Source organism: Elephantulus edwardii, unplaced genomic scaffold (assembly GCF_000299155.1).
Source record: "Elephantulus edwardii isolate Elephantulus edwardi_28Jun2011 unplaced genomic scaffold, EleEdw1.0 scaffold00080, whole genome shotgun sequence".
NCBI lineage: Eukaryota > Metazoa > Chordata > Mammalia > Macroscelidea > Macroscelididae > Elephantulus > Elephantulus edwardii.
This window is the reverse complement of record NW_006399830.1, coordinates 6,274,988-6,290,207: the sequence shown is the minus strand read 5'-3', so window position 1 is coordinate 6,290,207 and position 15,220 is coordinate 6,274,988. Positions and strand designations below refer to the sequence as shown.

General features: G+C 46.7%; 2 protein-coding genes across 2 annotated transcripts in view; one reads left to right on the top strand and one right to left on the bottom strand.

Moving 5' to 3' along the window:
* PSPH (phosphoserine phosphatase) overlaps positions 1-1,198 on the top strand; it is a 6,717-nt gene extending 5,519 nt beyond the window's left edge. Inside the window, exons 4-5 of the mRNA XM_006889645.1 lie at positions 1-150; positions 1,091-1,198. Of these exons, the coding sequence (XP_006889707.1) occupies positions 1-150; positions 1,091-1,198 (258 nt within the window). The remainder of the gene's footprint in view (positions 151-1,090) is intronic.
* Positions 1,199-7,109: 5,911 nt separating this feature from the next.
* The window catches only part of GBAS (glioblastoma amplified sequence), a 28,903-nt gene continuing 20,792 nt past the window's right edge, over positions 7,110-15,220 (bottom strand). The window contains exons 7-11 of the mRNA XM_006889771.1: positions 13,869-14,009; positions 12,303-12,334; positions 9,549-9,643; positions 8,226-8,309; positions 7,110-7,174 (exon numbers count right to left, since the gene is read on the bottom strand). Of these exons, the coding sequence (XP_006889833.1) occupies positions 7,110-7,174; positions 8,226-8,309; positions 9,549-9,643; positions 12,303-12,334; positions 13,869-14,009 (417 nt within the window). The remainder of the gene's footprint in view (positions 7,175-8,225; positions 8,310-9,548; positions 9,644-12,302; positions 12,335-13,868; positions 14,010-15,220) is intronic.

Sequence of the window (15,220 nt, the reverse complement as noted above, 5' to 3'; positions counted from 1 at the left end):
GGTGAATATGCTGGTTTTGATGAGACACAGCCCACAGCTGATTCTGGTGGAAAAGGAAAAGTGATTAAATTTTTGAAGGAAAAATTTCATTTTAAGAAAATAATCATGATTGGAGACGGTGCCACTGACCTGGAAGCTTGTCCTCCTGCCGTATGTATTCAGGGCACGGATTTGGGTTTTTTCCTTTCAGCTTGCACTGTTGTGTTGAATAGCTGGTTTAGGAGGAGATGATCAACCAGAACAGCTGAGCATCCCTGGGCGCTGTGAGCGGCCAGCCTCCCACCTCGAGCTGGAGGGTGGACATTTGAGTCATCCCAGAGGCAGGTGGGAGGCTAGGCCTAGGGACTTTCTTCTGAAAAGTCAGACAGGAAACCAAGAGAGCTGAAATTGATTCAACTTCAAGTGGTAGTTTTTCACTAAAAATGAAAACAAGTGCAGTCACACAGTGTCAGTTGGTTTTGGGCAAAACCAAGAAAGGCCACATAGAAGGCACCAGGACCTTCTTAACATGTGAGGACCCCTGGCCCCTGCAGTAAAGCTGCCTTCTTGTCTTGGTTATCTGGTGTGGCTGTAACCGTTACCACAAGTGGATGGCTTTAACAGGAGAAATGTATTCTCTCACAGCTTAAAAACTCGATCTCCATCAAGTTGGAACCAACTCATAACTAACCCTTCATTGGGTTTCTGAAACTTTCTCCTGTGGAGCCAGCTAGTGGATTCGACCCCCCAGAGCAGCATGGCCTTAGGGTTAGCAGTGAGCTCTCTTTACAATAGAATTCCAAGTTCATGGAGCTGTAGAGAAAGGCTTTTTCTCTGGAGGAAGGTCCTTGTCTCTTCATAGCATGCTGGGGGCCCCTCATTCATTGGAAATCTCCATGCCCTGGCATCTCTCTTCCCCAAGGTCTAGAAGGCTCTCATCACAGGGAACCTGGGTCTAGCAGATCTCCAGCCCTCTTTATTGGTGGTGGTATTGAGATCCTCAGGGAGGGTCACCAGGGGTCAGAATCAACTTGATGGCAGTGGGGTTTTGGCTAATTCTTTTTCATTTACTTATTTTTAGTATTTTTCATTTATTTTCTTTCTTTTTAAGGATGTTTTCATTGGTTTTGGAGGAAATGTAATCAGACAGCAAGTGAAAGAAAACGCCAAATGGTACATCACTGATTTCGTTGAGCTGCTGCGAGAACTGGAAGAGTGACATCAGTTTCAATACGGTGGATTCACAGCCTCAGATTAATCATTTTTACCTGTGGAAGAGATTGATTCTGTTTGCCTAGCATTGCCCTCTGTAACCTCCTGTATACATTTGGTACTGACTGTGTAATTTCTGGCCAGCCTCAGGAAGGGCATCCAGAGAATCCCCTTATCCTCCTGTAGCTCCGTTTTTATTGTGATAACCACTAATTATCTGGAGAGTTTAAGAACTGAAATTCTTTTCTTTTTTTAAAAAAACTCTGAACTCGTGATCTATGTTCCTGGGAATATTTTCTCTGAAGCCTCTTAAAGATGGACAGTGAATTTAAACACTTTCTTTGAGAATGTGGATTAGGCAGCCGTGAGGAACAGCTGGTGTGCCAATGGCAATAAAAACTCACCCATGTATACATCAGATTTGTGGATTTACTTGTCAGTTGTGCCTTTCCTGGACTTAAGAGTTCCTATTTCAGGTAGTTTATATATTTTCATTTTTATTTGAGGGAATGTTTATAAATCATACTGGTTTTTCTTTTTTTTTATTTTTTTTCTTTTATTTTTTATTATTTGTGTGTGTGTACCATCAAATCAGATCTGGCTGGTACAGGAGGAGATTGTCCCTCCTTCTCCAGCAGAGCGCCTGGTGGATTTGAACTGTGCACCTCTGGGATTGCAGTGCCGCTTCTTGCCACTAAGCCACCAGAGCTTGCCCATATTGGTTTTTCATGCACTCATTTATATACACTTTGTTTTAGGACATTGTAATTATAACTTTATTTGTTCATACACATTATTATAACATTAGTATGATTCATTATAATGTCTGATCAATATATTGTATGTTACCTTTTCTTTCATCCAACTGAGCTACTTACTGATTTTTATTCCCCTTCCCTTTAATTATAGAACAGACTTCATGTCTTTGTTCATAGTGTCACTATGTATTTGGCTTGACGACACTTAGCCACTGCTCAGTGAGGCTGCTGTTGCTATATTTTGGAGGAACATTCTTCCACTGTGTACATCACTGTTTGTCAGTTTGCTGTACTGAGGTAACCTGGGTTTGCTGTGATGCTGAACGTGTGCCATTGGGGTATCAAATACCATAATGGTTTACCAGTGTGGACGGTGTTTGGTGGAGCTCCCAGTTGCAGGACAGGTTTGGAAGCAGGAGCGGCATCCACTTCTAAACTACATGCCTATGGGAACTCTGTGAACTTGGAGAAACTCAACAACCACCACCACCCTTCTTTTCCACCGCTGGCAACTGTCCCGAGTGAATTCTGTGTGTCGGCCTTTCCTTGGCTCTTTCTGGCAGGGACCTTTGCTGTGACCGTCTGTTGTACTGACTTGTTTGGCTTCACACGGTGCCTTCTGGACACGTCCATGTGATATGGGGTTTGTGCTACACGCTTGACTGAGATGTTCCTGGGTTTCTTTGTTCCAGCTGCCTTTCTGTGCCGAGCTCATTTTGTTTCTGGCTTTTCTTATTATTTCTCTCATTGCTATTGCTTAGTGTTTTCTTAGTCTGTGATCTTCCTATTTTTCATTTGAGGAGGTTTATGCATTTTCTCAGAGGTCACCCGACAAGTTATTATTTTAGTCCCAAATCTACAATAATTCACGTTTTGTTTTGTGGTTTTTTAAAATCTATTTATTTATTTTTTAGTTCACGTTTTTTTGAATCAGGTAAGTTACTTGTTTAAAGAGAAGGAGCAGGTCCAGTACGCCCCGTAGTGTTGGCAGCCCCTGGGTGGCACAGTTGTTTAAGCTCTTCGTTGCTAACCACTCCACGGTACTGCAGAGGAAAGGCCTGGTGATCTGCTTCTGAAACTCACCCCTTGAGAACACCGTGGAGCGCAGCTCTGTGCTGATAGTCAGTGCTGGTCAGTGTCCTCAGCACACGGGACTCTTTGTCCCCCTGTGAACTGAGGAAGCACCGAGCCAGACGGTCTCAAACCACATCCTGCCCGCTGCCATCGAGTTGACTGCAACACAGTGACTGGATAGGACACAATAGAACTGTCCCAGAGGGTTTCCACGGCTATAAACCTTAATGCGAGAAGACTCCTCTTCATTCTCCCATGGAGCAGATATTGGGTTTCAGCTACTGACCTTGTGGTTTATAATTCCAATGTTTAATCCACTGTGCCACCAGAGTTCCTTGGCCAAAGGATCAGATACTCCTTTTTATCTCTTGAGATTTGTCACCAGAGTCTTTTTTCAAAATAACCATCTTATATAAACAAACAAGGTGAATGCTTAAAATGAAATCAAAGAATACAAACCTTGCTTACCTGAAAGATAAGGCCAGCATGTCCCTTCCATGAGCTAGAAATGACCTTCATGGAATATCTAATCCATTTCTTTTTAACAGATGAAAAGACCCGAGAGCCACACGCGTCTCTGAGCAGGACCAAGAGAGGGATGTTGTAGAACATGCTTCAACAGTCTCCAACTGCAGGTGGCCCTCCTGTTAGCGAGATTGGGCAGGTACTGCGTCTTCACAGATGGGAACTGTGACAGTGCTGCACTGAGCACGTCGGTACACGCCGTCCGTCCCCCCAGCCTGTGCTCACTGCAGGTCTCTGTCTCATTTTGATCGTTCTCATAATCTTGCCAACTTTTTCTTCATGCAGCTGCAAATGAGATACTAAAAAATAGCCAACCCTTAAACCCACTGCTGTCCAATGGGAACTGACTCATAGCTGACTCTCGAGCAAACTTTCAGAGACTGTAAATGATGGTGAGAATTTTTCTCCTTCAGAGTAGCGGATGGATTCAAGCTGCCCGAGAGGCACCACCTTTGCTTTGGCAGCGCGACTCCCAACACACAGGCTACCCGAGCTCCAGACTGATGTTGTGGTTGGTTACGGTTGAGTCAGAACTGACCCAAAGCTGACCCTCCAGCAGGTTTCCAGAGGCAGGAAACAGCATGGGAGGAGACAGCCTATGTTTTTTGCTGCGGAGCAGCTGGTGGATTAGAACCGAGTGCCTTTGGGTTGGCAGCGTGGCTCTTACCCCTAGAGCACCCTGGCAAACTGCACAGACTACACAAACAAAAACTCTTGTCTTCTAAGTGATTCAGACAGTGACCTCCGTGGGGTTTGCGAGGCTGTGGATCTTCGTGAGAAAAGGCTGCCTCATTTTTCTTCCACAGAGTGACCGAGGGCGTCTGTCTACCAACCCTTCGGCCAGCAGCACGACACAGAGTGCCTTGGGCCACCAGGGCCCGTCTAGTAGCCTGCAGTGTGGTGTACATATAGCTTCTCTGTGCTCTGGGAAACCAGCAATGCCTGTGACTCACTCTTTTGCAAAGGTTTGAGCTCCACTGTCTGCCTGTCTGTCCCCTTCCTGTGGAAAGTGGGAGATCGTGAAGGCCGGCCTTAGGAGGAGGCATGCTGGAGCCTGCTGGATAATTACACAGAAAGGCCCACGAGCTGTTACAGTTGGAAAGGATTTGAAAAGCTTATCATTGGGCTCAACCATCGACGCTGGCCAAAGCATCGAGTAAGATTTTTGCCAAGGAACCGAATCAGAGGCAACCAATTTCCTTCGAAATCAGAGTTTCTATATGAGAGACACGAAGTAGGTTTGGCGAGGCTTGAAGGAGCCCACAAACAACAAGGCGATGATTGTTTGGTCCTGGCAAAGGCACTGGCACCTTGCCTGGAGCTGCGGTGGCATTTGTACACTCGGCAGTGCTGGGCAGGACAGGATCAGGCATGCCAAACTGGGGGCCTTGGCCTCTACCCGCAGCCAGGGCCCTGAGCCAGTGGGGTGCCTGAGCCTGTGGGGTGCCTGGTCCAGCTCAGCTCTTCAGACGGGAACAATTGCAGCGCCCCCAGGACCTGTGCACAGTCACGAGCCTCTCCCCTCCCCAGCCTTCAGCTCTGCACACAAGTGTCCACATAATCCCTTCTTTGTCATCCTGGAGAGAGGAGAACTGTGTTAACCTCTGAGTCTGAATGCCTGGAACTGCCCCTGAAAACCCCTGGAGGGTCAGCTTGTGGGTCAGTTCTTGCCCGGCGGCACACAGCAGCAAATGCCCGAAAAGGAGCTAGTGTGAAGTCAAGTAGGAAGACCGAAGGAAAACTGATGCCTTCGAGTGGTGGTGGTGAATATTGAATACACCGTGGGCTGCTGGAAGAGCAAGCAATTGTCTTGGAAAACATCCAGCCAGAATGTTCCTGGGAAGGAGGGGATGAGAGCACACGCATACTGAATGTGTTATGATGAGGGGCCAGTGCCTGGGAAGGGACATCAAGCATGTTAGACAAACAGGTTGGTGACAGAGAGGAAGCCTCTCGCTGGGCTGGGCTGGACGTGGCTGCAGGACGAGGCTCGGGCACTGCAGACTGCGAGACCGGCACAGGACCGGGCAGGCTCATTCCATTGCCCACAGGGTCGCTAGGAGAGGGATCTGATTCCATGGCACCTAAAACGGGTTTTTTCAGATTAAGGAACTCAACACTAAAGAAGTCCAGTTCCTAAAAAAATTAAAATAAAAATTAGAAGTCCAGTTCCTTGTCGGAACACAGCTTGCCCTTGAAAGCACCAGGCCTTTCTGACAGATCGTGACTCTGCTCCCCATACTACGCCCTCTCCCTGTATCCTGCCCCCAGAGGCCATGGGCTCAGGATTTCACTTTGCAGGGTCAAGCCCAGGGGGCCGGGCAAGCCTTTTGTGTGACACCATCACTTTCAGTTTGTATTCATATATTAGGGGAAAAAAAGAAAAGAGATTGCAAACTGCAGTATGTGAAAATTTAGAGTATTTTATTGACTTTTATATATCTTGCAGAAAACCATTCACATGTAAAAGTTGGACATTTGATATAAGATTTATTCACACTGTTTTACACATAAATTCTTTATTGGGGGAGTGGGGCAGACAGTTTTCATTTCAACAGGACTTTCACATGATTACAGACACAACATTGGCACACCTTATTGTTTTTTAAAAAAGGAACAAAAACCCAACAACACAATCAAACAGAGCTACTTGACGGGTATGTGGCTAGTTGCCAGCTTAAATCCCAACATGCACTTGTACGTGATCTTGGAAGTACCTGCTATAAGGTCGCTAAAATAGCCATTGGAGGTCCTCTGTGGTCACACATGATTGCTTACAAAATAAAACCTCTTTGCCTATTGGTTTCATGATAGAAAAATATCACAAATAAAAATTAGCACTATTCAACGTCTTCGTTGCCAAAACATCACAGATGTGGCCCGGGTGCTGTCCGCTCACTGCCTCGTGGGGAGAAGTCCCCAGACACTCGGTGAGAACTGAGCTGCTGCGATGGGGGGGCCTCGCTGGCCACCACTTCCTGCTCCTGGCTGTCTATGTGCCAACTGATTACGGGTGAATGAGTCCAAATTAAACCACATTTGGGCTGGTTAGTGGGACCACTTTTCATAGTGAGTGAGAAAAATCCTTACATAAACAGAGGGCAGTGGGGGAGAGGGGAGTGTACTTCCTGATGCCAAAAAACGTGTCTAAAATCTGTAAATATAAAACAGATTAGCTTTTTATAAAGAAAGGAATATATATTAAATATATTTTTTCTTTTCTTGGTAAGAGTCCTATTTGGACGTAATTTTTTTTTTAACCTCTTTTCCTGGAGGCTGGAAGTGGAGGTGGCTCGGTATTACAAAGAATGTTCCAGAAACAAAGGGGCATTTCAAAGCAAGACGACAGAGCCCTGCCACCACTGGGCACACTGCAACGGCTTCCTCTCTCCGAGCACGTAGATTCTAAAGCAAAGGGGCCTCTCTTAAGCTATGTACAGCGGCTGACACGCACACGGTGTTTCGCTGTCACATGATATACCGGGTATACCATGAGATGAACGGGGGACGGACACTTGTCACTGACATTCATGTAGGCACAGCAGCGTCAACGTGACAGCTCTACTGGAGGGGCGAGGTCTTCAGAGGAATCATGATTCTGGATTCCATTTCCTGAATAAGTGGGACTGAAAACAGGAGCAAAAATTACTAGCCTTCCTTTTTACATTTATTTAAAAGTTTACAAAGGAAGTTGGTTTTCTACACGCTTTTCGTTCCCCACAGTGTAACAGCACTTTGCCCACTTCCTCCCTGTGGGTACTGTTTCCACTCACCCTCCTTCCCTACCCCTTCCTGCCTTCTGAGTTTTATCCTGGGGTAAATACGGCTGAATGAGTAACTCCTGGTGTTCCTGTTCACTTAATAGCCCTGGCGATTGTTTGAGCCACAGGGTACTAGACATGGTCTCCTCTAAATAGATGAAGTTGCACTATTCATACACTAACAAATAAAAGAGAGCATTGGGCTGGTCTCAGGGGTGCCTGAGCTACTAAGTCCAGATCAGCCCACACCCTCTAAGATGTGATTAACATGGAAACAGATCTTGCTGGGGGGCGGGGAGAGAAAAATGGGGGTTTCTCAAAGGGTTCTGTGAGTTAAACCTAACATGTAGAAACCAGGGTAACACAGCCTCTGTGATCCTGCACAGAGAGGCAGATCTGCCGTCCAGGTGACATCATCACCCAGGAGGAAACCCCACCACCTCCTAGAACGAATGGGAAGTGTAAGAACAGACAGTGGGATCACACCCAGCGCTCTGATTTTTTTAACTGAAGGACAGAGTCTGTTTTCTAGAACAAATTATTTTTTTCATTTCCCAGGAAGTTTAAAAATCATTTCAACCACTGCCCACAAAAGATATCTCACAATTCACATCCTAACAATATGTAAATATATAGGTGAATTTTGAGGACCCCAGAAGGGAAAGCATTCAGCTGCTAACCAAAAGGTGGGCAGTTCGAAACCACCAGCAGCTCTGCGGGACAATGATGAGGGAGTTGGCATCCAAAAGATTACAGCCTTGGGGACCCGGGGGCAGCTCTACTCCATCCGCTGTGGTGGACATGGGTAGGAATGGACTCAATGGCTTTGGAAGGGTTTTTCTAATACAAATGTCAGAAAACACCAGAAACAATAAAATGAGAAGAATGAAATGTTTTGTGCCTGCTAGAGTATTACCTGTATAATATACTAATTCTTCCCAGCCATGTTTATGCCACGCTGCATTTCGTATATCTTCCCGGGACTGAAGATCCTTGTAAGCTTAAAAACAATAGGAGAGACTTAAAACCAGAAACACCAGAATGCCTCACATTCTGCCAAGTGGTAGCCCCTCTGTGCTGACGCCACTGGCTATGGAATTTCACCCTGGGCATCAACGCTGAGCTGTCTGGGAGCTGGTTACTGTGGACGAGGGACTGCACTGGACCTGGCGGAAGACACCACCAACCACTATTCTGCTCTTCAGTCCCCTGGGCCCAGGAGCATGACGGTGGGAATAGCAACATTAATGTGGACATAACTAGTCAAAACAACACTGGCTTCAATCTGCGTCCCAGGCAGTGAGGGCAGGTTAAGGCAAGGCCTTCTGAGTCCAGGACTGGACCCGGGGAGAGTGGATGGGATGGTGTGGTGTGACAGGGGAGTTGGAGGCTTGAAAAGACTCTTATCAGTGTACAGAAATGGAAGAGAATGGGGCTCCAGGAGAGACTGTGGTACAAAGCTGTCTGTCGCAGGCCTTGGTTCGACAGTGTAATCTCGGGCACTTTACCAGGGTGTCCGGGCTTTTAATTCCCAGCCCAGGCCAGATCCATCCATTTGCCGGCAGGATGATGCCTCACGCACAGCCTGGTACATCCACCACCCAGGCTCCCCCTCGCATCTCGTTTCTGTCTGAGACTCACGTTTCTCCCCAGGACCCTTCCTTCCACCTGTGAGGAAGCCTGCTCCTGCCAACCTCTCATCTCAAGCCAACTAAAACCTAAACCACCTCTGACTAGTCACGGGCTATGGAGCCCTGGTGGTGTGGGCCATGGAGCCACTCTCTGAAGAGTTGGCGGTTCGATTCCACCAGCTGCTCCGCAGAAGAACAGTCAGCAGTCTTCTCCCATAAAGATTTACAGCCTCAGTGAGCCGATGAGGCTCCCCACGAGTCGGAAACAACTCGGCAGCAGTGGCTTTGGTCCTGGTTTTATCAGTGGGGCAAGGAGTTCATTCTCCCCCCCCCCCCCGCCCCCGGATTGGTGCCTCCTGTTTCTTGCCTCCTCCTCCCCATTCCCCCTACTCTCCTCATCAATTCACCCACAGGCCATGGCACTGGGGACCTGGCACTGTTGACCTCTGCAGTCCCTCAGAGACCACCACTTAGCTTTCTGCTGGGACCGGAGCTGGTGCAACGGTCAGGGCGTCTACCTGGATATTTGCTCCACCACCCGGTACAACTCCCCTCACAGTGAACCTTGATGCCCCGGAGACCTGAAAAGCTGAGGAACAGACACGTACCCCAGAGATGGTGCACCATATACAGCTGGCCGATCTGAGAGAAGAACCCGCCCACGGCTTCGTTGCTGTCCTGCCGGAAGCGAATGGCTCGGGCCCTGGAAGCACAGAACCAGGCCTGGTCACTGACCTGTGCTTGTCATTTGTCAGGCGGCATCGAGTCAGCTGACCCCCATGGGACGGAAGAGAACCCTGCCTGGTCTAGCGCCTTCCTCGATCCGCTGTGAGGAGGCCCTGTGTCAACCCATCTCACGAGGGTCGTCCTCTCCTTCCCTGACCCTCTATTTCCCAACCAGGACTGGTCCCCAGCCTGACGACGTGCCCGAAGGGTGCGAACGAGCTTCTCAATCCCTGCTTCCACAGAGCAGTCTGGCCGCAGCTCTTCCAAGACAGGCCCATCCTTGACTTTAAACAGGACCAGGACTTTAAACAGGTTTGAAAGAGCCAGTAGATGGAGCACAGCCTCAGAATGACGTCCAAGTGACGTCTGTGGAACAGGTGGGTGCCCACGGGTAGCACAGCAGTTGTTTTCAGAGCTGTGGGCGGGCTCTGAGGGGAGCACTATGACCACACGTCAGCCTGAAGACGCGAGTAGGGCTTCACAGTGGCACCCACTGTCATGGGCGACAGGCCGGCTGACCCTGAGTGACTTCCCCAGAGGACGTGTGGGGAGAAAGTGGGGGTGCACCAGGACACAGGACCCCCAGGATGCCTGAGGTGAGGCCCCTCTCACACAGCAGGGCAAGGAGCACTACAGCTTGAGGAAGGAAGCACGGGTGCTCCAGGAGGGAGGACTACAGCTTCAGGGAGGCAGCAGGCATGCTCCAGGAGGGAGGACTACTGTTTCAGGGAGGAAGCACGGGTGTTTGAGGACTTTGCTGTAGTCTAATGAGTCCTCTTGGCATGGTGAGTTACAGATTGGGCTGTTAGTCAAAAGGTGAGCAGTTCTAATCCACCCAGTACATCAGGGGAGAAAGACAGACTGTCAGCTCCCATAGAGCCTTTAAAACCCAATGGAGAAAAAAACCCAGAAACCCAATGAAGAAAAACAAGGTATACGAACTTTGTAAATAAACCAGAGTATAAAATAAAAACAAACAAACAAAACTCAGTGAAGGGTCATCACCAGGCAGAACTGACTAGCTGGCAGTGGGTCTGGTTTGGTGGGTTTTCCCTCTGCATCCACAGAATGGTTGGACGAGGCTTGAGTCACGCACCAGCAGAGTCCCGTCCAGGAGACGTCACGGGCGCCGTGCTCCCCTCTGCTCCGGGGACTCACAGGGTAGATCCCAGCCACTTCCCAAGGGCTTACAGGCCCTCGCTGCTGCCCCCAATTAACCACATGTAGCACCACATTGTTCCACGTCATGTTTGGAATTCAGTGCCCAATATTTTCACCAAAATTACAAGTCCCATCGGCAAATTACTGAAATTAAATTAATCACTTTAATGTGCACTTTAACTCAGATAAGTTCTGCCACCCCACCGTAATGGGAACTCAGGATTATTCGTGTCATTCTGGATTTTCAAATTGAGTCACAGGAGGCAAAGAAAACGTACTTGCCACGGCCTGGGAGCAGTCAGAAATGTGAGCTGCGGGCAAAGCCACCATCTCAAAGTCACCTATGTGCTGAGATGTAAATTGCGAATTGGGTGCTGAGCTGACTTTGTTAATAATTTGAAAAAGGAAAAATAATTTGCTACTTCCTTCTGGATTTTGGGGCTATAAGACTTAATCAACCAAAAGTAAAAGAGTAAAAAAAAAAACCACTCTGGGTTTCCCAGCCTCCTTTCTGAGAACAACTGGTAGATTCAAACTTCTGACCTTTGGGTTACCAGTCCAACACATACCATACTACTCTCATTAATGAAAAAAAAAAATCAGTAACTTGCCAAAATCCAAGCAATGAATAGACTAGGAAACTACATTATTACAATTCTAGGCTAAAGAAGGGAGTAAAGCTATAAACAAAAAGACCCTTAAGAAAGTGGTACCATAGTGGAGAAATGTCAGGTTGCTAACCGAAAGGTCAGCAGTTCAAATCCACTAGTGAAAAAAAGTGAAGCAGCTCCGCCAAGCTGCAATGTTTACATGACAAGAGCCAGTTTTTTAAAAAGACCACTCTTCAACAATTACTTGCCACAGCCTTCAGCTCGATTGAGGGTGTGCTAAAAACAGAGTCCTTAACTTTCAGGGACGGATAATGCAGTATTTATGCATTCAGCGGTACGTATGTCTGAGAAAGGGAGCTCTGGTGGCCTAGTGGGGAGAAACTATGCAACAATCTTACATGGCGTGTGTGAGAACTGCTTCCAAACAATCCGGGTTTGGGGAAGGACACAGTGCAAACAAGACTGGACATAAGCTGATAACCGCTGATGGTCAGTAACAGATGGAGGCAGTCCCCAGTGTATTTATGACCCGCCCCAGCTTTGTATGCATTCAAAGGCGCCCTGGTCAGGTTTGAATCTACGGGTCACTCTGCAGGAGGGAATCCAAAGTCTCGTCTCATAAATATTTACAGTTTTGGAAAACTGAGGGGGGTTGCTATGAGCTGGAATGATAGTTATTGGTTTGGGTGTTTGTGGGGGATTGTAATATCTGTTAAAAAGATTCCCTAATAAAACAAAATCAAAACCAACAGTTTAGTGTCATGAGTCAAAGCATTATCTCCAGATTTTACATCTCAAATTACCACGGTGACCTGAACTAACCTGTTGATAAGACTTAGGAGCTCGGGTCTGTCACTTACTCACCAGTAATTGCCCCACTCGATCATGGTTCCGGGCTGCAAAGAGAGGGGGTCGCGTTTGTTAGTTTTCCTATGAAGAATTGTGGAAGCAGAAGTGTAGAAAACAGCAAGAAAAGCTACTCCAAACCCAATATCTGACTTTTAAAGATGAGAAACAAAATAGAATCACTCCCTGTGGTTATGCCTACTCCCAAGCTGGACACAGATTCTGCAGCTCGCTGCACAAGACCCCGGACACGCAATGTACAGGCAAGCCATTGTTTCCTGGTTAGCGAGTCCAGATAGGCCATCCTCAGATGTACTGAATCTTAACTAAACTTGCGTAAACATCCATCTAGGCATGACTGTGAAATCAATGAGAACTCCAAGTATAACTGACAAGGACACAGTCACATTATTTTCCAAGTGAAAACATGAAGTGGTGACTACTGGCCATGTTGCTATCCGAGGTGAGGTCCTTCTAGCACTCCCTTAGCCTGGCCACGGCTTCCGGGTGTGACCGACTGTTGCTCCCTTCCACCCTCACAACGCGCTACAACCCGAAAGGTATTATTATTATTAGCTGTTCCATTTCCATGATGCTCTGTTGTACCTAGTCCTGCATTTCAGATCCTTCCTCTCAAAGAGCAGGAATGCGACACGGAAATATGTTAAGTAGCAGACAATACATGTCAGACTCTGAAAAACTCTAAGAGCTTAGCAGAAAGAAAAAAAAAGAACTTAGCAGGAGAGAAGGCCTGAGAAAGGAAAAGAGGGAAAAAGTAAAAAAATCAAATAAGAGAAGAAAGATGGGGGGGGTGTAGAAATAAGTTGAATAATAATATAATGCTACCCATCAATAAACAAACAGAAAAACTATGATACATTTACACAATGGAATACTACGCACTGATGAAAAACAATGAAATGGTAAAATATTACACAACATCGGGGAGCCTTGAGGACATTATGGTAAGTGAAATATCTCAGTCACAAAAGGACAAATACGGCATAACTCTGCTGTTATAAAATAGGACACACATGGGGGAGAGTTGGGGAAGAAATCGGAAAATGTGTAGATACATAATGAAAACGACATTGGAACAGATGAGGGGAAGAACTGTCTGAAAGGAATATATGATTACGCATTACATGTATGTGAACAATCTCAGGCAAGTGGTGCATTGCTGGGTGAGCTAGGGAGGGGAAGTGGAGGGAGGCAGAAAATATGCAACAATAAATTAGAAAAGAAAATTTTTAACTTTTAATTTTTATTTTTTATTTTTGTGTGAGTGTACCGTCAAATCAGATCTGACTGGTACAGGAGGAGACTGTCCCTCCTTTTTCCGGCAGAGCATCTGGTGGATTCGAACCGTGTGCCTCTGGGATTGTAGTTGCAGCTCTTTGCCACTAGGCCACCAGAGCTCCCCGTGAAAAGAAAATTTTTAAAAAGCAACCAAAACATATAATGCTGATTAATATACTAAAATGACATTAAAGTACAGACTGTCACTAATGGAATGTGTTAGTGGGTGCCATGCCTCTCCCCAGAGGACAGGAGGCAATGCCCCAGGTCTGGCCTCATACTCACTCGGAGTTGGTAAGACCTGAGCTCGTATATGTTGGGTCCTGATCGGGGCACAGGCTCGTTCCAGAAGCTGAACTCCAGCAGCAGCTGATTCTTCCTGGACAGGAGCATGTCACTTCGTGCCTTCCGGAATGCCACAAATTCCTTTGAGTTAAAAGAGAGAAAAAAAGGCAACTGTGACCTCTTCTAATACTCATAAATATTCAAAAATAAACCTCCTTTAACCCACAGCTGCCCAGGCAATTCGCATGACACCCTCACACTGTTTCCTAGACTGTAATCTCCATGTGAGGAGACAGCTCGTCCTTCCAAGGGCGCTGATGGATTCAAACTATCAACTTTTCAGTAAACAGCCTAACATGATACATGCGATGCCCCTGGGCTCCTTAAACCCACTTCAGTAAGCCTTGTATGACTGTGGGCTGCACACACTGTAACAGAATACTTTCCAAAATGACCAGGTCCTTGAATTGGCTCAGACGCGTGGCACCCCACAGGAGCGCCGATGGGTTTAAATAGAGGGTCTTTCGGAAGCTGATTGCCAGGGCTTTTGGACTTGAACCACCAACCTTTGGGCTAGCAGCTGAGTGTGTTAGTGACTTGTGCCATCGAGAACTCCCTGTCATAAACACTATCATGGACATATCCCATTGGCCTGGGAAAGAGCTAGTCAACATCTGTTAAACCAACATAATGACAAAAATAGCAGCCTTTTTTGCTCTCAAGGGTCCAGGTTTAGAGGACAAACTAAGCAGCCACCTAAAATATTATATAGGTGAAAATTTAAAACACATTTCATTCCCTGGGTTTTTAGATTCTCCTAGAACAGCTTGGCAGAAACCGTGGTTCAAGACGTTGGCTGCTAACCCACTAGCCACTCTGCAGGAGAAAGACAAAGCAATTTCCTTCCACTAAGATTTACAGCTGGATGCAGGTAGGAGAAAGACAGAAGGATTAATGGAAATGAGACTCACAGGGAAGAAGTGGGAAATGCACAATTACACCGTGGGTATTGTAATTAATGTTATAAAAGAAAAGTTATTTAAAAAAGAAAAGCAAGTATGAATGGTTGAATGAAAAACCAATTTGCTCTGTACATTTTCACACAAATCACAATGAAAAATAGTTTAAAAAAAGGATACAACCTCGGAAACACCACAGGGCATTTGTTTATTTTATTTTTTTAAAATTTTTTTTATTTTATTATTTTTATGTGCGTGTACCGTCAAATCAGATCTGACTGGTACAGGAGGAGATTGTCCCTCCTCTCCCAGCAGAGCATCTGGTGGATTCGAACCATGCTCCTCTGGGATTGCAGTTGCAGCTCCTTGCCACTAGGCCACCAGGACTCCCCA